The 27,932-nt window shown below is 38.0% G+C and overlaps 2 protein-coding genes across 2 annotated transcripts in view; one reads left to right on the plus strand and one right to left on the minus strand.

Annotated features, from left to right (window-relative positions):
• Positions 1 to 12,914, plus strand: part of tmtops2b (teleost multiple tissue opsin 2b) — a 42,560-nt gene extending 29,646 nt beyond the window's left edge. The window contains exons 3-4 of the mRNA XM_084724755.1: positions 2,709 to 2,942; positions 11,948 to 12,914. Coding sequence (XP_084580881.1) covers positions 2,709 to 2,942; positions 11,948 to 12,163 — 450 coding nt within the window. The 3' untranslated portion in view covers positions 12,164 to 12,914. The remainder of the gene's footprint in view (positions 1 to 2,708; positions 2,943 to 11,947) is intronic.
• st6gal2a (ST6 beta-galactosamide alpha-2,6-sialyltranferase 2a) overlaps positions 5,340 to 27,932 on the minus strand; it is a 64,861-nt gene continuing 42,268 nt past the window's right edge. The window contains exons 4-7 of the mRNA XM_084724754.1: positions 26,931 to 27,028; positions 25,190 to 25,291; positions 17,684 to 17,858; positions 5,340 to 7,536 (exon numbers count right to left, since the gene is read on the minus strand). Of these exons, the coding sequence (XP_084580880.1) occupies positions 7,289 to 7,536; positions 17,684 to 17,858; positions 25,190 to 25,291; positions 26,931 to 27,028 (623 nt within the window). The 3' untranslated portion in view covers positions 5,340 to 7,288. The remainder of the gene's footprint in view (positions 7,537 to 17,683; positions 17,859 to 25,189; positions 25,292 to 26,930; positions 27,029 to 27,932) is intronic.

A 27,932-nucleotide genomic window follows, 5' to 3' on the forward strand; every position in this document is an offset into this window, starting at 1 on the left:
CTGATAAGCTTATGCAAAGTCACTACATTTATTTCTGTCCGTTGTTTTTCGCCAAGATCTTGTATTGACGTTGGGAGAGTCGGACCACTGAGTAAAGTCCTCTCCAGCACATCCCAAACATTCTCAGTGGGGTTAAGGGAGTGTTTCCCAACCCTGTTCATCAGGGACCCCTGCCGAGCATGTTTTAGATGTTTCCCTGTTACAACACACCTGATTCAAATGATCAGGTTGTTATCAGGCTTCTGCAGAAGCTTAATGACAAGCTGATCATTTGAACTCATCAGACCACATGACCTTTTTCCATTGCTCCAGAGTACAATCTTTATGCTTCCTAGCAAATTGAAGCTTTTTTTTTTCCAATTAGCCTCACAGATAAATGGTTTTCTTGAGTCTACACAATTGTTTAGCACCAATCCCTTGAGTTCTCTTCACATTTTGTGTGTGGAAATGCTCTTACTTTCACTATTAAACATAGCCATGAGTTCTACTGTTGATTTTTTTATGATTTGATTTCACCAAATGCTTCAGTGATCTCTGATCACGATCATTCAAGATTTTTTACAACCATGTGTCTTACTTGAAGATGATGGTTCACCATTATCCTTCCAGGATTTAATAATGTTTTGGACAGTTCTTAACCCAGTTTTAGTTTCAGCAATCTCCTTAGTTGTTTTCTTTGATTGATACAGGCCAATAATTTTGACCCTTCTGAAACAGAGTAACATTTTTTCATCCACGACTACAGGGTATGTCTTTTGACATGGTTGTTTAAGAAATGAGAAGCTGCTCACTGCATTAGTTAGGGTTAAATAACTTGTTGCCAGCTGAAACATATTAATCACTGTAGTAATTATCCAATTGAAGGCTCGTACCTATTTGCTTAATTAAATCCAGGAAGTGACTTTTTTTGGCCAGGCACTGTATTTACATGGATCATTTTGTAATTCTCACAACACAACAAAAAAAAAAGAAAGAAAGAAAAGGAAAAAAATATGCAGGTGAGATTGAAAAACACCAACCATGCAACCATGGGATCAAAGAGCAAGCATAAAGTAACATAAAAGAAGCAAAAACACATAAAATAAATATGTTCTGTAGCTGAGCCCACTTTTGAATCGCATGGATCAGAGCCTGCATGTCCCAGTGGAAGCAGTGACATGAAGCTGATAAGATCGTATCCAGTACCTGAGTTGAATTCAACCACTATCATGTTTCATTTTCAAAAAATGGTCTCACTACAAAACTGGCTACTATGTGGACATCGCACATAATGTCATCACACACAAGTACAATTGGGCTCACTAATTTCCACGTTTCCAGTCCAGTGACAAGCTGACATTTTTGTTCTGATGGACACCTTAGGTCATGTAGTTTCATATTATATGATATCTTCACTTAGTTTTAAAACTTAGCCAGCTACAGCCAGTAAAGACAGACAGATGTGCCACACATCAAACCACCAACAACTGCATGATCTTTACTGTATACCTATGAAGTGGGCTGACTTACAGTAAATTTACACTACTTTTACATATTTTTAAAGGAACAGTTCTCCCCAAAATTAAAAATACTAATTTTTTTCCTGTAGTGCCACTTAAACATTAAGATTGTTTTGGGTTGAGGTTTTGTTGCAGAGTGTTGGCTGTAGAGATGTCTCTCCAATATAATGGGAATATATGGTTTGTGGTGCTTGAAGCACCAAAAAATACATTACATCCACAAAAATATCCACAAACCCTCCTTTTTTTTTAATCAATTTCATTGTGGAACTATTTTCTTTTTTGTAGAAAGAAAGTAGTTCTGGTAGATTCTACTGCAGAAAAAAAAAGTTCCATCATTAAAAACATCTCACAATAAGGCTCAGATGTATTTTTTAGGCCCTTGGAGCACTATAAGAGACAAGAGTGTCTTATTGTCCCATTGTATTTGAGAGAAGGCAGACACGTCTACCGCCAATGTCTCCAAAGCTCTGCAACTCACAAAACAATCTAGATAGATAAACAGCACCACAGGTAGGAGGAAAACATCTTTTTATATTTCAAGTGAACTGCCCCTTTATGTTCTGTATCCATTTTTAAGTAAAAGACACACACGCACACAACTAAATTCTTTTTAGGTACTAAGTAGCATTTACCTGCACAGTCTTCTCATTTATCTTCCTCTCTTCCTGGGGAAGACCATCTATGGATGAAACATTGTCATGTCTGTGTGACAGAGGAAGAATGAGAAAAGGTACTGAAGCAGTGTGGGAGTATTACGTTTTTGTTTCTTTGTTTGATGATTTATGTAAATTTTCTTCCATTTATGCAGCCAATGCCAAATTCAGTTTCACCATTGTAAGCGCATCACAATAAACAAACCATTGTCTTTATTTTTATTTCACTTTTGTATTACTGTTGCATGACAGAGACAACATAGCTCATGAAATCAGATAATCTTTGAGCATCACTGAATACACAAATGGAGACTTTATAATGAAACAACATTTATTTTTGATGTTGTCAAGGTTTATGTTCATTTTCACACTGAAACTGAAATTAAAGGAAACCACCAGCCTGCCTAGACAGTCGGAATTAATCAATGCTGTCATGCTTTTAACAGAAAGTTTTTTAAGTGAAGGGTGCTTCAAGAACACGAGATCTAAACCAACGAATGATCTCAATTTGACTGTTTTGCTCTTGCTTCATCAACCCTCTCTGACTCCACAGGTGGGGAAGATCCGAAAGACTGCTGCCCGCAGGCGAGAGTACCACATACTGTTCATGGTTCTGACCACAGCGGCCTGCTACCTGTTGTGCTGGATGCCTTACGGTGTCGTGGCCATGATGGCGACGTTTGGCCCACCCAACATCATTAGTCCTGTGGCCAGCGTGGTGCCCTCGCTGCTGGCCAAGAGCAGCACCGTCATCAACCCTCTCATCTATATACTCATGAATAAACAGGTGAGTCATCGACAGTTTGACATGTACAACAGCTTTATTTACACAGTAAAAAAAGACAAAGTACAACAGCTGAAATCATACAAATGGTCTATTTAAATATCAATTCAAGTGTAAAAAGAAGAGAATTCACTGACAAATCAAAGTCAAGAAGAAAACACCCTAAGGCTGTAGAAAGTGAAACAGGACCTTCACTCATATTCAGTCAGTCATGGATGCTTCCTTTTCTCTTCCTCTTTTCAGGAATACTGCAGGAGGGAAATATAAAACTTAAAGGAGCAATATGTAACAACTGCATGTCCAAAAATTAGTACTTATTATTAGTACTCTTAAATAGGTATTTAATATATGATATATGGTTGAAGCGAGTTGTGTCCCCCGCCCTCTCCTCCCCAGACGCAAGAAAGCTCAGACAAGCTGCAAGACGAGTGCAACATTTTAAACTGACAATAACAAGCCATGAGTCCTACACTCTACGCTGTTTATAACAAACCGTTGTCTGTCAATATAAAGGTACGCCTATTATCCTGAAAACAAAAACGCACTGCTCTGAAAATATACACTCCAGAGTTGGAGTTGAGCGACCGCCTGTCCAGCCTGCCAGACTCCATGAACATATTGCACAATTTAATTGTTATAAACACCTACTGCTTCTAAAAGATTTTTAATGATTTCTTATTTCTCAAGAACCAACGCTTATTCATTTGGCAAACATTCAGCATTAACATGAACTCTAATTAACATGAAATGGGCAAACAATAACACAAGTTATGGGCCTGAATGGAAATTCCAAAGGAGGACACTGGCTGTAGCATCATTGTCAGAGACAACTAGGCATGTCCCCATCATTTCTGATGACATGTCATGCTCATTTTATGATTTATTACAGTAAATATATTACATATTTCTCCTTTAAATGTTGAACAATCCTTTAGAGGCAGTGTGGTGCAGCAATTCCCACAATTCTGAGTAAAAACAAGACATGAACAGGTCTCGAGAAAAAAGAGCGCAGAGGCTGAAAGGGCAAAATGTAATAAACAGGATCTGTAAATATGCTCTCTCATCTCAACACTTCACCACTGGTCAAACATTAAAGGTTCAGTACAGTGTCCTGTATTTAATACTGGCAATAAAATTGTTGGCTTGAGGAGGATTGAAAATTAAATTAAATTCCACATTAAGCATCCCAGAGAGAAGCAACAGCACCTTAGAAGTGCTGCTCTCACTCTGAGTCCTCATCCCACACTCAACCCACCCTGCTGAGATGTAACTAAAAATGGAGTTTGGCACAATGTCAAGTCGTGAACATGAAGTTGCCAGAAGGCTTTGCACTCAATCAAGTGCTCCCAGGGAACTTACTAATAGCCGCACCGCAGCTGGATGTGACTTCCCTGTCCACAAGCATGCACTAAAATCTGTAAAACACCGCTTAAGAAATAAAATAAAAACCTTGGAGCACAATCTCCTCTCACAACATTAATGACAATGGTGTCTACTTGCAGCACGGTACAGCACAGACAGTTTAAGACTCTTAGCCCTGATCCTGATTTTGCATGCTCTGTGCATTGAAAAGTAACTCTATCAGAAATATACATGTACAATAAGTTCAGGGTTTTTGCACCTTCAGTGTGTTACAATCACAAGCAATAAAACAACTGATCGTTTGTCTCAACAGAGAAACATAAAACCTACAGCAGAGCCGAGAACCTGCATGACTGAAAATGAATGACAAATCTCCTCAAGCTTCAAAAACGGTCTGTTTTTTTAAAACCTCTGTTGCAGTCCTCTAACAGTCACAATACTGCATTCCTTGTTCCCAAACTCTTCTAATGACATGCCAAGCAATACACCTAAAACTAGGGCTGGGTATCAAACCTCACTACTTTTTGCATTTTTAGCAAAAAACTGTAAAGTAGGGGTGGGCAATACAACCATAGTCTATATATGTGTGTATATAGCACAAGACCAACTTATATATTTCCATACGATTTCTACAGAGGCAGCTGCAAATCAATTAGAACTGCTTTATGACAATATTAGATTTACAGGACTTTGCATCAATGTGATGAAACATCTTTGTCACGTATGTAATTCACTGAATTAGTCATTCTCATCTGTTTATTTCATTTATACATGTGCTCAGTTACCACTTCATGAGCTCCACTTTGCTTAATGTCATCCAATGCTGCAGCCCTGTAATAAATCCCCCCTTGAAGAAGGTCATGATGAAATTGTTTTAGAGAGCCACTGATTCAACTCTGTGGTCATTCTGAAGGCTGCAGTTTGAGTCATACTCCCTTATAGTGATATATCCGAGTAATATTTAATCCACTCCCTTTTTTTTCCCCAATGAATCTATTGCAGGACCATTGTTTTAGATGTATTAGACCATAATTACAGTATATATATCAATGTTGTAATACAAAATAACATATTAGATTTTATGAATATTGCTGACCCTGTTTGTTAAGTATTGAAAACTGGAACCAAATACTTGGTACCTTGGTCTCTTTCCTTTGATCATGTATAAAAAATGTTTATTTTTTTGTACAAAAGACAGTTTAAAAAAAAATGTTATTGATGTTTCAGAATCAGCACAGAACACGTTTGTAGTGATACTAACATATTTTGAATGATACCCAGCCCTACTCAACAAGCGTAGCCCCAAAATCATCTACAAACTACTACAAGAGAACCATCTAATTTGACATACATCAGACTATTCAGAGCAACATTTCTGTGACAAGTTTTCACATCTTTTCACGAACCACAATCAATGGCAAAAGAACATTTTTTTTAGAATAGCACACTTAGCGATAAAAATCTCTGTTTTAGGCAAGACTTTTCTGACTAAATGTCTGCAGCAAAAAATCACCACTCCACGCTGAATTAATACCTCCAAAGCTTGCTGCAGACATGGCACAGACTTGACTGTAAACATAAAAATCATCCCACCCGGAGACAAACCAAATCTGATGATATTAGCGGTTCAAATTCCTCTTTAATAAATGGGCTCCACTCTGAGCTGTGGACAGGTAGGGACCAATATTAAGAGGATTCAGACAATATGAGACACTTATAGTGGTAGGAAATGAGCTTCATGCTGTTACGTGACAAAGATAAAACAAAGAACCTTGCACAAATGCAGACAGACACCATACTGCAGTGGAGCTCCAGAGAGGGTTTGGCCATTACACACAGTGGTAAAATTACATTCAATAAAAGAGTGAACTGTCAAAAAACAGGGGCTGGTGATCGCTGAGTGCAGAGCAGAAGAATCCCCTGATGCGGCTCACTTCAGCAATATCAACTGCTCAACACTTGTCACGGCAATTGAACACGGCAATTACTGCAGTCCTGCCACAGTGTGTACTGCATGTATCTGAACAGTCACAAGGCAACCCAAGGGAAGTGTTCAGCTGACCACTAGGCACAGGGTTACGGCTGTTCTGAGCACCGGTTTGTTCTTAAGATCCATTTTGGCCCCATTAACTTTGATTTAATTAGTAAAAAAAACGTTACTACAGGTAGGATGACTCCAAAAGGGACTACCAGTGATTTCTGTCCTGTGGGCTGTTAACTGCGACCGAGGAATCATCCTAAACATGTGAATAAGGAGTGAGAAACTGGTGGTGAGCTGGCATGCACGGGATAGCAATTTAAGCTTAAAAACATCAGTTGTGTAAAATAAACCCCCCATGACGACACAAAATACAACTTCTGATGTCAAAAGATATCAGAGGAATGTCAGACAGGAACACCTGCTGCATCGTGATGAAATGTACAGTAAGATATTTCTGTAAATGTGTGCGTATATTTGTGAGACATTCAGCGTGGATGACTTCTTTGCTTATTCACAACCCTTTGGACCAGTAAAAAAGAAAAAAAAAACTCACAAATATCCACTGTTATAAACAGTGGCATTTCCTTTAGTGGAGAACCACCCATACTATCGAAAAACACAGAGTTTACACCATTGAAACACGCTCAGTTATTGAAAATTCACTTGTCTATCTAAAAACACTGATCTGTTGCTACCCTAGTCAGCTCCACAGCTAACGTGGCTCAGCTAAAGCAGAGAGAAACGTCTTTTCACGCTCCGTCTTGGAGGCTCTTGCTGCTAGTCTCTGGTCTAGTAAACCATCTTAATGAAGACAAGTTCTTTCAAAAGCCTCCACAGTGATCCCTCCCTGGAGGGCTATGGCTTATGTTCTTCATGGGTGTAATTTGAAACTTCTAAGCTCCAGCCTCCTTGTCTCCAGTGGCTTTATTGCACCTCTCCCTTAGTCAGCCAGAAAAGGCCAGTGTGTGTGTGTTATGTTCGGACTCAGAGGGTCAGCTTTCATATCTCAGATGTCACAGTTAACGGTGCTGAAGCCTGGAAGAGTGACCCGTCCCTTCCTCCTCAGGTCACTCTCGGGGCCCGTGTTGATCCGCTGGATCAGGCTCTTCTCATACAGGAGGGGATGGTAGGCACCCAGAGTACAGGCAGCGTCATAATAACGCTCGTGGTAGTGGCACAGGTCCGTCTGCCTCATGGAGGGAATGTACTCGTACACATGCACCTGTTCACACAACGCCATCATCAGGAGGATGCCTGCAATGGCAACAGAGAAAGGGAGAAGTTCAGCTATTCATATTGACAGATATTCCTTGATGTACCCTAAAACATGTTGATACTCACAACTGCAAACCAGGTAGGGTTAAAAAAAAAAAATAGAATTACCTCCCTGCCATTGTATGCCTCCAACAACCAGTCAAGCTCCGGTTATTATAATATATTAAGAGTTAACATATGTATTTTATATTAACATGTATGATTCTGGTAAATAATTTCACTGGATTCACATGGTGTCTTCGCTGAGAGAATATTTTTTACAGTGACGCTGCCCTTTGATCTTTTGGTTATAAAATGTCATCTCTTCATCATTTTATCCTTTTATATATTTGGGTCAGAAATTTTGTCAGAATTATGATGTGAGGTCACAGTGACTTTGAACTAGTGGCTTTTGACCACCAACATCTAATCAGTTCATCCTCAAGTCCAAGAAATTTGTTTGAAAGTTTGAAAACTATGTCAACATGTTCCTAAGATAAATAACATCACCAAAAAATGGCTGGCATCTTGCGCATATGCATGAATTTTGGTTCTGGTTTTCTGTTTGCAGTTGTTTGACCAATAAGGTTTCAGTGGGCTTCAGTTACATTCAGGTCTGTGTAGAAAGAAAAAGAAGTTATTTAGCTTTTTTTTTCTTTGAACTGTTCTTTTGGGCTTTAATGCCTTTAATTGGCAGGACAGCTGAAGATATGACAGGATAGGAGGAGAGAGAGTAGGGAATGACATACAGCAATGAGCTATAGGGGGGAGTCAAACCCATGGAGGATGCAGAGGACTCACATCAGCACATTGGGCAAACTCTCTACCAACTGAGCTAACAAGCCACCACAATTTAGCTTTTTCAATTTTTTTAAAATGTATCACTTGCACATATCTGTAGTCTGATTAGCAACTTGAGACTGTTTATTGGCAGCTACCTAATCTCCATAAACAAACAAACAACCAGTGCACAGAAGATGAAGTCTTGGCCCTAATATCCACTAGCTACACTGGAAGCCTTGAAACATTGTCCCTTTCTCCCCAGATAGTGGATGCTGCCTGAAACAGGCAGCAAGTAGCAGGCTTACCGTATATCCACAGTCTACATCCGGTGAGTCAGACTACTCAGAGGCTAAACCGTCATCAGGCAATAACTGATGAGTTCCAAGATTGCCAGCCTCTAAAAGTCTTTTTCTGAAGTTTCTGTTCACATTCACTCAGTTACATGCTCACAGTGGAAAAGCTTCCGAGTGCAATCACAGTCTGATCCTCTGGAGAAGTTGGGGGTTAATGGAATAATCTTGCTGAGAGTTAGATAAGAAGATCAATAGCGCTCTCATATCTCCTGTTCAATATGAAGCAGCATCTGCAGCCTGCTTCCAGACTGAATCACTGTCCATATCACAGATTTGTTCAGTAAGTGGTCTGATGGCCACTGATAGAGAAACAGTCTACCTACTGTATAACAGCATAGTAGACAGGATTAACAATCTTTCTACTTACAGTAGATAAGTAATAGTGTAGATACATTTGATACAAAATAGTGACAGAAAAATGGCAACAAATGTGGGTAATATGGCAGTTAAAACAATATGGCAGTTCAGATTGTCACGCTATGGAAAAGAAAAAAAAATTGGAAAGATTCATTCTTATTATACTTATATTTAAATTCATATGAATATACACAAAAATGTGTACGAGGGAGTTTAATAGGAGTCATTTATAAATCTGACCCTGCACAAAAAAATACCCATGCATCAAAGTCAGTGTTGTTGTTAATTATTGACATATACTAGACTGTAATAAACCCCCCTCAAAAAATCCACTTTGCATTTAGTATATTAATTTTAATTCATTTATTGTGTATTTTTCATTTTAAAAAACAGGGGCATCTTGTAAACAAACTGGCATTTAAAGGGTTAAAATTCTGAAACTGATGATGGAAATGATTTTTATGATTAAAACTGGAGTTGGAAAAAAGAAAAAGCAAAAAACAAAGAAAAAATACATTCTTAATATGTTTATTTTTATATTTATTTGGATATACACAAAAATGTGTATGAGGGAGCTTAAGGGGCTTGTTTTTTTTGAGGGTGCACCAAGTGTTAAATATTTCACCTTGGTGTGAGAATGGGCTGTGATTGGTGTGTGACTAATTAGAAATGATTCAATCATGCTGACAGCTGATAACAGCCGAGGCCATATGACTTGTGTGTTTTGCATGAGCTAACATGAAGTCTCATTAAATTTTGAGGTACTGCATTGAATACACATTTGACTAGTACATCAACTGTATCGTTACAGTATGAATCAGTATGGTTTACAGCTCACTGTACATGTACTGTACATGTCCACATATAGGCTAGTATTATTAGTACACATTGATACTGTAATGCACTCTAAGTAGGGCAAGTCTCATTAGGGAAAGTAAAGGTGTAATAGTCTTCCCCAGTATCTGCTGCACATGCTCCTTTGAGAAAAGCATTTATCAGTTAGATCTGCATAGTGTCAAAAGCCGGGCTTTGCAGTTACACTCTGCAGTTCTCAGGAGCAAGTTTGATTGTAAGTGTCAATGTGATGTTAAATTGTGAAGAAAAAGAGCACGCTCAGCAAAAGCCCTACTTTAGATAAAGATAAAAATAGAACTGAATACATAATATATGAAGGTGGTGAGTTTGCCTGCCTCAGCATGCTCTGCATGATGTCTTTAATACATTGTGACATGTTGCCCAACACAGAGAGCGGCCAGCTCCTGCATACATTTGGTTACCTTTTGTTGTTTTTCATTCCACCTTGCTTTGTACATCGCTGCCGGTTTCTATCATTTTCTCTCTGGTCATTGTTATTCTTCTCGCAGCTCTCCTCCTCCTCTATTGGTGTTCTCAGCATGATAACAATCATCACAAATAACCAAGCAAAATCCTTCCTGCAGGATATGTAAGTGTAGCATTTTACCATGTGCTGCATTACTTTGCTGTAGTCTTTTCTTTATAGTGTGTTTGTAAGCCTATTGACCTACAAACACATGGTTTTCTCCAGAGGTTTTACCACAGATGTTGTCCTTTCCAGAACTAATTTTCTCAACCAAAAAAAACAGATGAATTGTAAATTAAATCTCACCTGCCATGATTTGCATCAGACCAGTTTACAGTATGTCTCATAAGCCTTTACAACACAGTCCTACAAAAGCAATGAAAACATGTTTTTTGGGGGGAAAGTTTCACTCTAATTAGATATTCTTGTACTTTAAATTAAAATTTACTCTTGCTCACTTTACTTTACACTGCTTTCCACATTTGCACATATACACATCTAGAATCAGCAAATGGTGCTAAAGTAATGGGCATGTTTGCATGAAAGCTGCATAACAAAGGTACTCATATCCAATTTTATTAACAGCATTTGTCTTCAATAATGGGTCCCATTAATGTTCAAGCACAAGACCTGCCTTGTGGTGTACAGATTACACTCAATAAAAATATAAATGCAACACTTTTTTGCTTCCATTTTTCATGAGTTCAAGTGAAAAATCTAAGATGTCTTCTGTGCACACAAAAGGTTTGTTTCTCTCAAATTTGGGCAACAGATACCACTTTTGTTTCCCAGGACGGCAAAGTCATTACCCACACTACTCTGACTCTGATTAGTTAGTACTTGTTGCCTTCATTGGGTTGGGTTGCTTAGGTTTAGGGTAATAACAGAGTATGGCGGGTCATGACTTTGCCATCCTAGGGTAAAAAATGTTGTCTGTAGCCCTGTGTGAAATAGCCATAGTTCAGTGCAGTTTCAAGATAAAATTGCACATTTTATAGTGGCCCTTTTGTGATCAGTCCAAGGCATACTTGTGCTATGTGAACAAAATTCAAAAGAAATAAACCTTAAAGGTGTGCACAGAAGAAGTCTTAGATCTTTAACTTTAACTAAAGAAAAATGGGAGCAAAAGTGTTTTTCCTGAGTGTAATTCTGAACCGAAGAATAACGACAAACAAGAAACATATATGGCATCATGTCTCAGTGCTTTGCAATATTCTGGAAACAGATAAAAAAAAAAAAAAACGAAAAAAAAAAAAAAAACAGGCACTTAAATTTTAGAGAGAGGCACTCAGACTTTTTCAACTAATGTGTTAAATGACCTCTCAGGTCCAACTAACCAGTAAATGGTAGATGCCCTCTTCTCTGCAAGTGCAAAGCCATTAGGGGACCATCTACTCCTCTCAACTGGCACTACCTGTTGACATGAAAGTGCACTAAGACATGATTTCTGCCTAATCAAACAAACATATCTGTACCACTCTCTCAGGCTCTCTGAGAAGGTCAAACGTAGGTAAGTCCACGTTGGATGATTCCAAAAACTCTGAGCTGGAGCTGGCATGTTGTCTTCACAGTATCTTTCCTTCCATGTCTTTCTCAGTTCTACAGGTGCTTCCTGATCCTGTTTCACTGTGACCACTGGTCAGCGCAGAACGGCAACACTTCGATGCCCTCCAAGACCACGGTAATCCAGCTGAACCGCAGAGTCTACAGCAACACGGTGGCCTGCACTGCCCAGATCTCAACTGATGCTCTAAACCAGTGCTGCAGCACACCGGCCACCAAGCACACAACCCCACCTGAGGTCACAACCTGAGCCAGGATATTCTCAGCACGACCAGACAGGAAACAGTCACGAAGAAACAGGAATGGCTCCGGCTTGACAGCAACACTCAACAATGTCAACTACTGTGGAATGTGGACTAAAGCATGACGCATTTAGAAAGTAAATGTGCTTAATGTGTGAGCTTGTGTTTGTACAGACAGGAATCTTTTTGTGTCCCTTGAGTTTTGTTTTGACATTCACAAGACACAAAAGTACTACAAGTCTGGAGAAATACATGTTTTATATACACTATATGGTCCTAAACGACGGGTATCAATAAGCTGCCATACCAGCATCTACTTTTCCAAGTAAGTTTGCAAAACATTTTTGGAACCTGGCTGCATAGATTTGCTCTCATTCAGCTACAATGAGAGGTTGGGCACTCGCAGTCTACACAACATCTCTAAATATTTGGTCTCTAAAATCTTTGCTCAGTAGAGTCGGAGGGCAGTTCCTCAGCTTTCACTGCTAAAACTGGATGCACTGTAGGACCATCCCAAAGCCGTTAGGGTGGGCCTTCATACTGGGGTGGTTACATGCAGAATTTGTGTGCCTACCACTAAGGAGAATGGCAGAAGAGCGTAGAGTCCAGTAAGACATGTCCTTGAAAAAATGTAATGAGGTAGGTTTGTTAGTGGCCACTCAAGCAACCACTGTGCACTGAGAAACCCCTAGACGATGACACTGCAAGATCTCCATCTGGTATCACTTGACAAGATGTTGCGTGATAAGGCCTGGCTCATGGCCATGTCAGCTTCAAATTCATCTCAAAAAGTGTTGGTAGGGTTGAGGTCTCTGCAGGCCAGTCAAGATCTTTTACACCAAACTCTGAAAACCTTCTTTAAAGGAACTAAAAAGCAAACCATGAAAAACAGCTCCTGACCTTAAGTACACAACAGGGCGGAACAATATGGGCCAGTAAAACTAGCAACTCTCTTGCCTGATCTGGAAAGTAGCAAAAAAACAATCAAACACAGTTTTTCCTGAGCTGATGATGGAAGTAGCCAAGGCAAGAAAATGAGGAGAAAAAAGACTTTAACGCCACCCAACTAAACTAAGTGAACTGTTTGTTTGTGCTTCAGTTTAGAGGATATAGCTGAAATGGAGCTTGCTGCAAGTTTGAGAGCAAGGTGAATAAAAAAATAACAGACAGCTCAAATTTCTGAAAAATGTTGCTGGAGTGCCTTAACAAGAGCCGACAGAATCTTGTTTTCATGACAGCTAAGAGGGCTGCCGACAACCCCTCCTCTGGGTCTTTACCGGTGCTTGTACGAAACATGAGCACTGAGGGCAAGGCAGGGAATTGAAAAACTGATAACCACAGCGTATATCAGTTTGAAAATGCTAGCTAATTTTGCGGTTAATTGACAACTGCTTATAAATAAAACATTTGGGCAATTAAACGTGTACCTAAAAGTGAATTTGTTACTCACTTGCCCAACCGGGCATGTGGAAGAAAAAAAAAAAAGAAACCTGTATGTTGAACCCTTCAAAACAGTATGTGGACATTTACTTTTGGCCATATAGTGTATCTCACCCCCGTTTTATATGTTTATATGTCCAGGAAATAGTTTTCTTTCAATATTTATTGTTTGATCAATTCAAAATTGTAGTTTTAAAGGAAGTACAGGCCAATGTTATCATCAAAGAAGTGCATTTCTTCTTAATTACAATGGAATCAGGGTAAAAATGTTTTGGACAATGACCTCTACAGATATGTAAAAGCTGAAGTATGTTAAAAAAAATTGTGATTCATCAAAACTCTTTAAACAATGATTTTCAAACTCTGCTGGTGCACACTAAATTTACAAGGGTTAATTCATTTTACAATGATAACATTTGTTTTTATACCCTTACAATGTGATCACTAAAAACTAATAATCCCAGTCAATTTCAAAATATCTTTATTTGTTGGCTTAATTCCTTTTTGAAATATGTATTCTGTTTTTTTTTCTTTTCTACACAACAAAAACCTGCAGTAGTGCCTATTCTCTGTTGCTGTTCAGTCAGTTTGTCATTGTGCTGCTGTAAATGTCAAAGCTAGTCAATCATGGATTTGTGCTTCTTCAATCAGTGTCTAAGTGGATTGATGTATCCATCACTTAACGTTGACGGTAAATGTTGCAGAATCCTAAAAATTCTCACACAAAGACTTCATCCTGAATTTATCTTTACACTTGTATATGCTTAAAATGTTTTATTTTTTGTCTGCAGGGTAGGCTTTTATTTTGTTTGCGTTTATTTCTGTGTTAGTGTGCCCTATTTTGATAGTTACTTTGGTTATTGCATGATTTTGTTGCATGTTTCTTCGTGCATTGAAAATCTGAAATCATGGAGAGGCAAACAATTACTGGTCACACTTGCGGTCTCAGCCAAAGACTGGTGGTTTGCCAGGAAAACACTACGTGATGGCTGATGGGAACTTGAACCGTGCCTGAGGAAACAGCTGCAATGTAACAAACTCACAGAGCTGAGTTATGGAATTTGCAAAAGTGTGCGCACGAGCTTTTCACAACGGCTGACAGGTGGTTTAGAGGATCTCTCCACAGGATGCAACATCGGGGAATTGGAATACACAGACGTGCTGGTGACAAACTGCTGAAATCTAATTCTGAGTGAAAAGTTCACATGGCATCATGCAGCACGGTTGATACGGACGGGACTTGTGGTTGCGTCGCTGTAGAAGAGCGATGGCTGACCTTCTCACTGCAGGGTGGTGATGGGATGCTGATGACGAGAGGCCAAATGAGTATGTGTGGAAACTGATGATTCAGTTCCAGCTGTGAATGGATGCTAACCCCTTAGTGACTGTATGGGATGGGTAATTTAATGTATTTTATTGTTGGTTTTAATTGTTTTAATAAATAGTATTGCTGTGGAAGAAAATCAGTTCATTTCTGTATTTTAAAAGAGGTTGGTGGTGGTTCTTTTGAGAATGGTATGAAAACCAAAATGAACAATGACTGAGAAAAAGACAATCATGAGGCTCTGATGTGCCATATTTCTGACATTTGTCTAAGGAGTGTGCCACACTTGTCGGTCTTTTCAGTCAGAGATGGTCACAAATACATGAAAAAGTATCTGGTCACAAATACTCGCTCAACAAATGTATCAAAATACAAATACAAAATACAGGCATGGAAAATGTATTTAATTCAACTACAAGCAATCTGTTGTTTGAAAATAAATACATGAGAATAAAACAGCATATTAAATAATGTATTTTAAGTATTTTAAATACACGTATACATGCTTTTACAAAATACTTAAAATTAAATATGTATTTTACATACATTAAATTGAAATACTGCCCAAATCTGTTTTCAGTGATGCTGAAAACAGCAGCAGACATTGTTTGAGATTTGAAATTGAACAGTTTAATCATGAGATGTCAGAAAACCTGCACATTATATTTTTATAAAACTGACAGCAGCTGTGCAATCATGTGCTTTTGTTCATCTTGAAAAGGCTGTGTTAATCACTACTCTATGGGAGATGAACAAGATTTATTTTTTTTATAAGAAATGGCTGCATATCACCATTAACCATCAAGATTGGTGTCACATTTTAACTTCTGTTCTGGTCAAATGAGAGTGTTTTGGTGGACAAAGGTTGATTTGTGTTTGTGCCAGAAGGAAGAAAAATCCCCCCAATGGCATCTGTACCAACAATTCACAGTGCACTTCCAACCCCCTGAAGCCATAATGACTGCATTTTTTTTCAAAATGACAAAATTACAGAGCACTTTGCGTGTAGCCATGGTATCCACACAGAAGGAGGAATCGTCCCATGCAAATCATTCTGAACAAAAAACATCTGCCAAATGAATGCTGTGTAACGTAATGAACCAGAAAATGTGCACTCCCTAATAACTCTGTGGTGGGTGACAAAGAAAAAATATTTTTGAGAAGATGTCCCTTAATTTCTAATGAAGACAGTTTCAAATAATGGACACAGAGAGGGGTTGTGTCTGTGATATAGCTGGTAAAAAAAAAAAAATACAGTACATGTAGCCTTACATGAGTAACATGACAAGAGTAGAAACAAAAGACTCATGTTGACCTTTTCATTTCATTAATATGAACGCAGGCAGTGAAGCCTTATAATTTAATAGTTTTCCTTTTTTTTTAATTTGCTTTTTTTTTTAATCTGCTGCCTTTCATTCAGTCCATCTCATCAGTGACTGATTTTTGCCACTGTACCAGAATACTGAGCTGTATTACAGCAGGACTGGTTCACCTTCAGCCTGATTCAGTTCCAGGAGATCACAGTGTGACCTGTTACCTCTGTGGTTAAAGTGTGTTTCACCTGCTTATGTCTGTTCCATTTATTCTGTTCAGATTTTTTTTTCTTATCAAATGCCCACTTCACATCATCAGGTGTTTCCCCATACTAGAAGTTACAGGCATTAGAGAGGGTGACTCCAAATGAATCACAGTGAGGCTCCGTAACTGCTGAATATGTAAATAAGCAACTCTTTGGAAAGTTAGCCATAAAAGGTAAATGTCATCTAATATTCTTCTTCTTACCAACAAATAGCAAAAAAACAGAATATTAACATTGCCATTGTGAGCATGTTGCCATAATGATATTAGCATGGTACATTTCATCTCTCTTGCTACTAAAGCATTAAATATCTAACAAATACATTAATGAATAACAGTAATTATTAAATAAATAATTTAATAACAGACTTGATATTTAGCGCTAAATTACAGTGATAAAATAAGTTCATAGCTTCATGCTAATATACCTGCATTATATAACTGAAAACACAAATGTGTACAGTTTCCTTGGGCTCTAGACGTGGTGAGTGGCTTGTTTTGTACATAATACACTGATCATTATGTTACATAATAATTCATTTAACAAGTGAAGGGATGAATACACAATATAAAACACAGGCTTGTTTTACTTTGTTGACAAAACTTGACAAAACAAAGTGTATTTTGTGTCTTCAGCTTTAAACATTGTGACAACCTAACATTGCTCTGTGAGGCAATAAAAAAATCCTGATATATCAATACGAGGAGTGAAAATATCACTTGATACTGAGGATCAGACATAATAATAAAGACCTGTCACTCGGAGGTAAGCAAATGTTCGTGCCATAATTGGATGTTTTCTGTTATACTGCTGTGTGAGGGAAAAGGTATATTGAAATGTCTGAAAATTACAGACATCGACACAAAGAGAACCTGTCCAGCATGTCAAAGAGATATTGACATGCTGGAGAGTCTCAAAGATGAGCTTACAGTGGTTACATTTCCACCATCCCCTGCAGATGTGCTGCTTTGGAGTGCATAGCATAGCCACGCTGCATGCTGATAATGTCACTGTGCATGCTGAAGATAAAAATTTCATCATCTCTTAGCATGTGTGTATATGTGTGCCTATATCTGCTCCAGGAGCACGGAAATTGCGAGATAAGAGTACAGAGGAAACAGACGAGAACAGACATACACTGCATGCATATTGACTGTATGTATGCATGTACGTGTGTGTACTCACCTATGAAGCCAGACGACGGAGGGTTGGGCTGGATGTTCTCCTGAGTGTTGCCCTGAATCACATCCCAGAGTCGCCACACATAGCCGGGGTGGAGGATGTAGAAGGGCTGGTCAGGATGGAGCTTGCGGTGCTCCACGTACGGACCAAACAGGTTATAGTCCGGACTGGTATACCACTGATGGCGAAAGAGATGGAGGAAGGACAAACACCTCAGTTTAGCCCACAGGCAGGATGAATCTTACTGGACTTTCTGATTCTCATTTCACTCTTCCCGACTCTGGTCAATAAACACGTTTTAATTCAGTTTCAAAATGGCAAAACAAAATCTATATTGTAGTCATGAAATACGAGTTTCTTGGCAGTACCTGGTACTTTTTCATTTCTTCTTTTTTTTCCCTTTTTTTCTGAGTTTAATTTCACCTTTCAAATTTCTGTGGCTTGTTGCTTTGTAGCTTTGACACGGCACTCTGCTGCCCTTATAAGGATATACTGGGGCATTTCTATAAGCTAATTGTAAACTTCCTGGCACACGCATCCAATTTAAGGTCAAACGCTACTGATCAACATAGGGGTAAGAGAGTAAGAAGAGACTGAGGCTGCCAGCACACATTTCAAGAATCCAATGGAGGATTTTCATATTTTCTTCTTACTGTTTTGCTTAAGAACAAATATAAAAGAAAAATAAGAAATCATTCATGCATGATGCCCATTGATTCTGGACCCATGCAGAATTGACAAATTTCTAACCTGACCCAGTTGACAGACACAGCTGCACATTTAGTTAATTGGTTAGTGGCAACCAGCTGTGAAGATAATTGTGTCTAACAATTATTTTCACTGGTGACGAATCAATCCTTATTTCAGTTTCGAGGGCCTCCTGCTGTGAAGGTGACGGATGACAAAAGCAACTCATTCAGAATCAATTCTGACTGATCACCCTTACTACAGTAACCATCACTCATCAGTGGTCTCTGCGATGAGTCTGACCTCTGCTTTCTGACCCCTCCTAAGCTGAGTGACAATACACACATGCAACATTTACACCATGATCAGGACTGTCTGATGACGGCCAGGTCTTCTTGGATCTGCTCAGGTATCAGCTGACCTGTATCTAACTGACTGCATGAAACATCAGTCTGAACCTGGATCAGGTCTCATTTCCTGGGTGGACCTGTGATGACATCTGTTATACACTCATGAAAAAATATTTATATATTATTATATTCCATTTCTGTCAATAAATTCCCCTAAATCTTAAACCATGGACCTTTAAAAGACCTCTGTACTATATTTTATTAACATGTAGACCTACTTAAATATAAACAGTCACATGCTTATTTGGGTGTTTTGTAAAGCAGCTAATTTAAAAAGTTACAACAAACAACATTTACCAAAATGTAGGTATCTGACATCCTGATGTCTTTTTGGTGTGTTTATGAACCACTTTGACAAATGCTACTGATTCTACCTTGAAGCGCTTGCTGAGATCATCTGAGATTTTTGACATGGAAAAGCAAACTCCTGGTGGGTTGGAAGAGTGTAAATGTATGAAAGAAAAAGAGGCTGAAGATACAAGCTAGAGATAACATTCCTTCCACTGCCAGCCCTCTGATTTGGATAAAGATCTTTCATCTTTGTAGTGAACATAAAGAGTATGTTTTCTTCAGAGCTACTAAAATGTTTGTTTCTGCATCATAGCCAGTGTTTCCTGACATCAGCATCGTCTTTGGACAGTATCTGAGACTTCCTGTCAGGACGATAGAGACTGTTCCCTTTTGCAAATGTCAGGAACTGAAAAATGACAAATGCAAGATGATATCTTGGCCACTGAATGTGAAGTTCAACTTTTATGACTCCTATGACTTCTCTTTGAAAAAATACATTTAAAAAAAGTCTAGTAGAACATTTCTTACTGCCATTTTGTGCTGCGTCGTGCATTTGGTAATACAGTAGCTGTGGCACCACACTACATGTGATTCAATTTATGTTTCCTTTTACAGTTGGTGGCCTGATGTTTTATTTGCATTATTCAGGTATGGTTTATGTCGTTGTTACCCTGAAACATAAATAAAACATGATATACATGGTACACATTGAACAAAATAGAACTACAACAAAGTTAGTGTATATAAGAAAATGACCAACAAAATTACAACTAAAGACAAAAACACTAAAAGCATCAAAAGACATGCATAAATCGAAGCTTCTATGGTGCACTGCAGGCTTCAGATTTAAAATTCCAACACCACTGATCCAGGAGTATTTTAGGAAAAAGTCGTTATTTATAAACATCTATTTATTTCTTTAGTATTATAATTATTGTTAATAATCCTTTATTTCTTTAATAAAATATTGTTCTCCAAGGGGAAAATTACTCTCGGTCTATAAAATGACTACACGGTGCACGATATTCATGTTTTTGTATTAAGGCAGAAGGATAATTTACATCAGTGTCACTCAGTTTAGATCAGTGTGGATGTTTTAGATCACAGCAGGCAGCAAACTGAACACCAACACGCACCAAGGAGATGAAGAGGAAGAGACAGTGTCTGGACTCCTCATCATGACTTACTATTGTGCAGCACAATGACAGACAATTAATGGAGGAGACCAGCGTCTGTCTATTCGTTACTGAGACAGATATTTTAATCTGCAGTGTGTAAACCACAGACCTGTACAGTAACATCAGGATTCATCATCAAATAAGATTTTATATCAGTTTTTATAGAATTTAATATCAACTACAGCTCCATCAACACACACATGTCCATGCCTTTTTTCTTCCTGTTAACTTTCCCCAAACATGTACTGTGGCTGCAGACTAAAAAGCTCTGGGCCTCATTTGACAAGTGTGATAAGTGGGAGCATCAAAGCAGTTTGACACGTGTCAAGAAGCTTTCAGAACATGTCCATTTAGAAGACTGGATGTACTTGAAAACACGAGCAACAGACGCCTTTAAGGTGTTTGGGCCTTTAAATGGATAGTTTGGATTGTAAGGTTGTCTAAGGCATGATCAGTGTTTCACCTACAGTGGACGGTCAACACCAATTTGAAGAAGCAGCTGTAGTATCAGCATAGGTGCTATAAGAAACATACTACTGTGGACACAGACAGCAGCAATGTTACAGTTACATTAATATTGTGATACTTGGATTAGGTTCTGGCTAATTTTTTAACAGGTAATTAGTAACACTTCTAAACCTTTGTACAGGTGAGGGACCTTACTAAATTTGTCTCCAGAATAATCCATGCCACCAGGTCAGCCTTTCAAACAGAGATTATTGTGCAGCTACATCGTAGCTCCCTGATGGATTAAAAAAGAAATCTTTTTTGTTTCACTCATAAGCAGGAAACCAGAGTCAGAGTCTGTTTTATGTCAGGAAATTAAAAGATTTTGGAGAGCCATCAAAATATTTACAAAAAACGGTGCATCATCCTGACAGAGAGCATCCTTGTGTGGAATATGTCATCTGTTATGAAAACCTGACTGTGGCAGAATAAAAACAAGCAGGATAAGCTTGTCAAAACAGCTGGGAAGATTGCAAGCTGAGATGTCACACCGATGTGTAGAAAAGCTCTGTCTGATTAATGCCGCTGACCACCAGCACCATTATTTATCAGAGAAAACTGACCTCTGGACTACGTATAAGGACACGACTCCAAGAGATTCTTTCCAGCAAGGGCACTTAATGTACTAATCAAAAAGTACTAAAATATCCTTGAAGCAGAAATCATAATTATTCAAGCTCTGTCAATTTCTGCACACCTTTTTGTGCTGAATTAATTGCTTTTAGGGCATTGTGTTTCCTGCTTTTGCTGGTGAAACAAAGACACCTTTTTTGTTCTGGTGGATAACCAAGGTGTCTTTTTATCCTCTGAACATACTGTACTGTACTGATCAAACCCGAAGCACAGTGATGTAATCATCATTTCACTTATTGATGAAATGAAGGTCAGTCATAATAGATTCAGGGAAGAAATGCAACATCTTATAATTGTTCCTTCTAATACTGTACACATGTACAAAGAAATACTGTGCTCTTCCCCAGATTCAGAATAATTGATTTAAATTATTCATGACTACCTTACAAAGACCTTTACACGTGCTTTTTTATGATACCAAATACATATGTTGGGCCTCATGCATGAAATATTTATTATTTTTCTCTGATATTTGTTCTTGCACATGGCAATAAGAGGGGAAAAAACGAAATCCTACATGAGGTGAAACGTGAGATGACAATATGGTCTTAGCCACTAAAGTATGTTGATGAATTGTGTTTAATTTTAAATTGGATGCACATGCCAGGAAATTTGCAATTAGAATATGGAAATGCCCAAATAAATCAGCAAACCACAAACCAAACAAGTCACTGACATTAGAGAAGTACTGTTAAACTGAAGATGAAAGAAGAACAGAAAGAAAAAGGAAAGGAAATGCCATCTTAAGGCAGTAAAAGGAAAAAAAAAAAACGGAACAGACATAGATGAGTGCATTGGAGAGGTTTCTCTGTAGGGATGCGGCAGGTGCAGCCACATTGTGTGCTTCCACAAACTTTGATCTGAAGATCTCAAGTATTGATGAATGCCAAAAAAGCTCTTAAATTGTTTGCTTGCATAATCTCAGATCAAATATGTGCATCTGGATGTGCAATTTATGCATGAGGCTCAATGCAGCCTGCAGTCCAATATGATGAACTGTGTAGGTACAGTATTTTTTAATAAAGGGAGAAAATGTTCTCATATAAAATCATTTGAAAATTGTGAAAAAAGGCCATTACAATTAATGGCAGTAACTTTTCTAAAAGTCTTTTTTTTACCTAACAGTCCAAAACCAAAAAATATTCAGATTGTCATCATAGAAAACAAAGAAAAACGGTAAATCTTCACATTTGAGAAAATTATGTGAAACAAAGAACTGTGATTTAAAGCTTTGCTTAAAAAGTGACTTAATCGATTATCAAAAATGTTGCCAATAATTTCACGTCAGTCGCCTATTTGATTAGTCGATGAATTGTTTCAGCTGTAATTGGAGCACAATGAGCACATGCTGCAGAAATGCCACCTATAAATAATATATTGTCTGAAATTGAACATATTCTAACGGTGTTATGCATGACTGCACCAACACAGCGTGTTCCCAGTTGAGAATAGTATGTTGACAGGGCTGTGATGATACCCACATTACTGTGGTCATGTGATTCCTGCCACAGGAATGAGCTCATTACCATCATCTCTGCAAATCTTATTTTGAAAGGTCAATCTAACAATGCATTTTAGATCAGCATGTGGTTCCATTAAAGGGATAGTTCACCCCAAAAATCAAAAACATGTATTTTTCCCCTGGCCTCTCGGACTATTTATCCACCTAGAATTTTTTGGAGTGAGTTGCAGGAGTTATCGGTCATAAATGTCCGTTTTCTCTCCAATATAATGGGACTTTATGACACTCAGCTTGTGGTGCTCAATGCAACAAAAAATATATTTGAAATACTCAACAGTAATGTCTCTTTCTAGAAATCATGACCTGGTTTCTCAAGATAATTCATAGACCTTGTTTTGAGCAATCGCATAGGAACTACTTTCTATTTATAGTAGAATTTTCCAGAAATACCTGGGGCTGATCACTTTCTAGTAGTTGGGATTGTAACAAACAAGACCTTCATTTGTCTCAGCCTCAGCTCTCCCTCACCTGCACAATTGCGCACACATATTATGCACTGTTATGACAGTATCCTTCAATAAAGTCCAAGAAAATGCAATTAACTGAGCAGTCACAGTAAACTGCCATCCTGCAGGAACGTATTGCTTTTTTGCAGTGGTAAGAAAAAATCCATACCATCACACCCCTATATGTTGGTATTCAAGTTTTCTGTCTGCTGTAGTGTGAATTCTTTATTTTCTCCAGTTAAAAGTTGTTTATAACTATAACTATGTTGTCCTGGTCATTTAAATCAATACAAAAAACAAAAAAATCGGGCACCATTTAGTATGACATTGGATCCAGGATTGTCCTGATACCACTACTGGAAAATACCTCAGAAAATTTTAAATAATTAATAATGTAATATAAAAGATTATGGTATCATATCAGCAAGTGCCGGACTCTATGCACTCATTTGATACCATTTATTTTATTATCCTCAAAATTGGGCTGCGGTAGTTCCAAGACATATCCCGTACATCTTTTTTCTAGGATTGTGAAATCATGCTCTGTGGCATTCATTCTCTGTATGCATTTGTTCAGGTTTAACCTGAGCCAGGCCACACAACAACAATAGTAATTTCACCACATCTATACAGAGTTTCGAGTATAAAGCTAGAGAGAAATAATAATATATATTTTTTTAAATACATTGGTATCAGATTGGTACCTGGTTTTGGCCGACATGCAAACCAGAATCAGTATCAGGGCAGGAAAAAATTATATATAATTGTATATACAGTATACTGTATATAAGTATATCATCATATAATCTGTGATGTTAGGAGGATCCATTAAATTATTACATTTAATTTATTTTTAAAAAATGATGAAATGAACATGAACAAGTTAATTTTTTTGGACCTGAACATTTCCGATGATATTATATGAGAGCAACAACAGACTGACCTCAAGGCACCACAGGCTGTAAGACACAACACTCCAGACACAATATATTCCAATAAGTATTTCCACAGGCTAATTACCGCCGTTAATGAAGTGGGCGACAGGACTGTATAGAAAAAGGTCAAGTATCAGAAAGGTCATGTCTTACATAAAAATTCCATCTCCCTCATTCCAAGAAGCCTTTTTGTGGCACTGTTGGCTTTGTTCAGCCACATAACAATGTGTTGAATGAGAGCAGTAATAAACTGATCGCTCATTTTTGTGAAATATCTTCATTTGTGTTATAAGTAAGGGTCTTGCAGCATTGCATTGTGCAATGCAGCTGGAAAATGTCACACAATGAGGTAACAAGGCTTCACAATAACAACTCCCCCAGAGAACTGAAGGATAACGCCTGGAACCTAGTCAACTTTCAATTAGAAGGACAAGTGGTTCTATTATCAGCAAGCGGAAAAATGAAATCCTGAAAGAAAATCATTAAGAATAGACAAGGATGTTTTTTAATATTCCTACATAATCGAAATTGGCCAAATAATGGAAATCATGCAGCGAAAAGACTACATTCAGCATGCAAATCATACTTATTTGCAAAGGGTGGTTTTTATGTTATTAACCTGAACACTTTAACCCCTGCAGAAGTATAGGATTGATTTTGGTACCACACCATTGCCTGAATAATAATAATCACAAGGTAGCACAAAGATAAGAGGGGAAGAGAGGGTGAGAAAGGAAGGAAAGAGGAAGCTACAAGAAACAGATGCTTTTGAACACACGTGCCAACATGAATTCCTCTGCCTGGATACAGACACTGAATGAACTGGTTGTATGGCTTTCGTGAGCAACAGCCTCATTTGCTAAAAGACAAACAAATAAAAATACATTTAAAAAAGCATACCTTGTGTAAGTTGACGGTGTAAGGAGCAGGGTCCCAGGCCACCAGAGTCACGTTCTTGTAGATTGAGCTTGTGTTGAATCGATGCTTAGGATTGGCCAAAATCTGTGGATGGAAACACGCAGCGTATAAAATCAAAAGAAACTCTATGCAACGGAGTATTGAGCAACACTGTGTATTAGCAACTGACCGATCCTAAGCCCCGCCCCTTTTTGCTCAGTGCTCCAATAACAGTTGAGCAAGCTTGGTAGCTGTCGAAACCTCAGCCAACTTTCTCTTTTCCTGTTTCCTGTAGGCCACCTATGCTATGTGCTAGGCCTGTCTATGTCGAAAAGAAAAACACATTTTGAAGCTGGTTTAAAGATACTGCAGAGTGACCTGTAAAAGAAACATATGTATAGTCAGATAACTTAGCTAATGTTAGCAAAAAGCCAGTCAACTGGCTAACTAATCTACATCAGCTGTAAGAAAGCTAATTACATCTGATATCTTATTTTAGCAATAGTATAATAGAGACCCTACAAGAGGCGTAGCCATTAAGTCTTGCTTCCAATTTTCCCCGGTGGCCACTCACAGTATTGCAGCAAAAAAATCCCCTGCAGAAGTAAACCCTGATGCCAGCAGACTTTTTTTGGCTTAAGTGTCAGGCAAGCAATCCTCATTAGATTGAATAGGCGCCATCTCTGCATCTGGTATCCTGTATATAATATATCAGTGGCTAATTTACATCAATTACTACCAAGTTACATCTGATAGTTAATGTTAGGAAAGCACTAGTTAATCTACAGCTCTATCATTAGCTGGCTAGTTGGCTAGCATTTGCTAACGTTAACTAACTTGATGCGATATGTCACTTAGGTCCCACACTGGGGACCAAGTTTATTCAACTGTTATTGGAGCACAGAGCGAAAAAGGGGGTGGGTTTTTGCAGCGATAACATGCAGGTGCTCTATACTGTGGTTATTCCATCTTATGAAGGGCTCATTGCATGGGTGAAATATTGTCTCAATGAAAGAAATCCGAAATGGAAGCCCACTTAAAAACAATCCAACAAAATGACACACTGGAGTGTTTGTGCAAAATCAAAATGCCTTTTTTTACATGGAAACATCTAGTTAAAATGAGCAGCACATTGCAACCGACACGTCTTCACCAGGGTCATTGTTAGTCAAAAGACCGGCTCATTTTTTTCATGTGTAGAAACAGAAGTGTAAAAACAGCAAGTCATGATTATAAGTTCTGATTATAGTTCTTGTTTAAATACATCAGCAACCATGAAGGTCAGAAAATGTGTCATAACATGCAAATGTATAAGTTTTAAAATATATTCAGATTATACAGTAGGAATGTGCAAACAGCAAATGTGTTATTAATGGGTAATTATTTCTGTTCACAAAATAAAATAAGCATTCATTAAGTTCATGAAAATAAGCGTCTGATATTAATCAGCCAATATCAGCTTATTACTGAAGATGCTCAGGGTCATACATACATACATACATAACATTACATTCAATAAATAAATACATAACACCGGCCAATATATATTGACAATTGAATTTTTACTCCCCAATATTAGCATCAGACTCTTGAAAAAATAATACAAGTTATAAATCATTTATTTCTTCATCATGTGCCACCCTGTATGTCTTACATGTGTTTCAGTAGGTGACAAAGCTCTCTGAATTCTTTATCTATTAATGATTCATTATTATGCATTGAACAAGGCCAGAGCCTCACTCACCTGCGAGTTGATGATGCGGATAGTTGTTTTGTTCCCTACGTCTCTCTCATATCCCTCTGTAGGTGCAGCGTTGAACCGTAAAACTGCATCATGAGTGTCTGAAGGAGGAACCACAGACAGAGTCGCATGAAGGAAATGATGGACTGACCATGAGGTCTGCAAGTTATTATGACAATACATGGGAAAATAAGAAAATATAAACTGGGTGTCATTTTTTTGAATTTCATACCACACTGACGCGCCCCCTCCACCAAACACCTGAAGGTTTTATAGTATTCACATTTGTCAAGTGATCATATTTTATAACTGTTGCAGATTACCATCTAATTGACATTTGCATTTTTATTGCATGAATATAAAGTAATGACACAACAGCTTTGCCATTTACAGTGCAGCTGTTTCGAATGCTTTTCAAATTACAGTACTAATTAAATTACTGTACTGTATATATTTCAAATACACTAATACAGCAGAGTACTGTTTATAAAATATAGCTTACTCAGGGTTCCTACACCTTTTTTCCAAAGTCAACATCAAAATTTTAAGGTGCATTTTCAAGCTTTTCCAGCACCTTGCAGCTGCAGTAAATGACATATTTTATATGCATATACTCAAAGTTCACTTCACCACATTGAAGTATGTATTGTTGTGATGTCAAAATTATGTTTTGTGACAGCATTCTACAGACCAACGACAAATTAAAGGAAAACACAACAAAGTTCATGTTTCACGTTTCAAAATGTGTCACTGGTCTGTAAGTAGACTTTGCATCCTATATAATCCTCCTAAGCCAATATTCAACTATTATTGAAATTACAATTTCAAGCAGTTTAAAGTACTTTATCCAAAATCCAAGCACTTTTCAAACCTTCAGTACACTACATTAAAGTGTTTTCAAAGATTTCCAGCACTGTATGAACCCTGTTTACTGCAGGTTCACTGCTGCATCTTGTTGGCTTGTTTTTGGCAGTTTGTCATAAACTTCAAGAAGCGTTTTTTTTT

Source organism: Lutjanus erythropterus, chromosome 8, assembly GCF_056507025.1.
Source record: "Lutjanus erythropterus isolate fLutEry1 chromosome 8, fLutEry1.hap2, whole genome shotgun sequence".
In the NCBI taxonomy this organism is placed as follows: Eukaryota; Metazoa; Chordata; class Actinopteri; order Lutjaniformes; family Lutjanidae; genus Lutjanus; species Lutjanus erythropterus.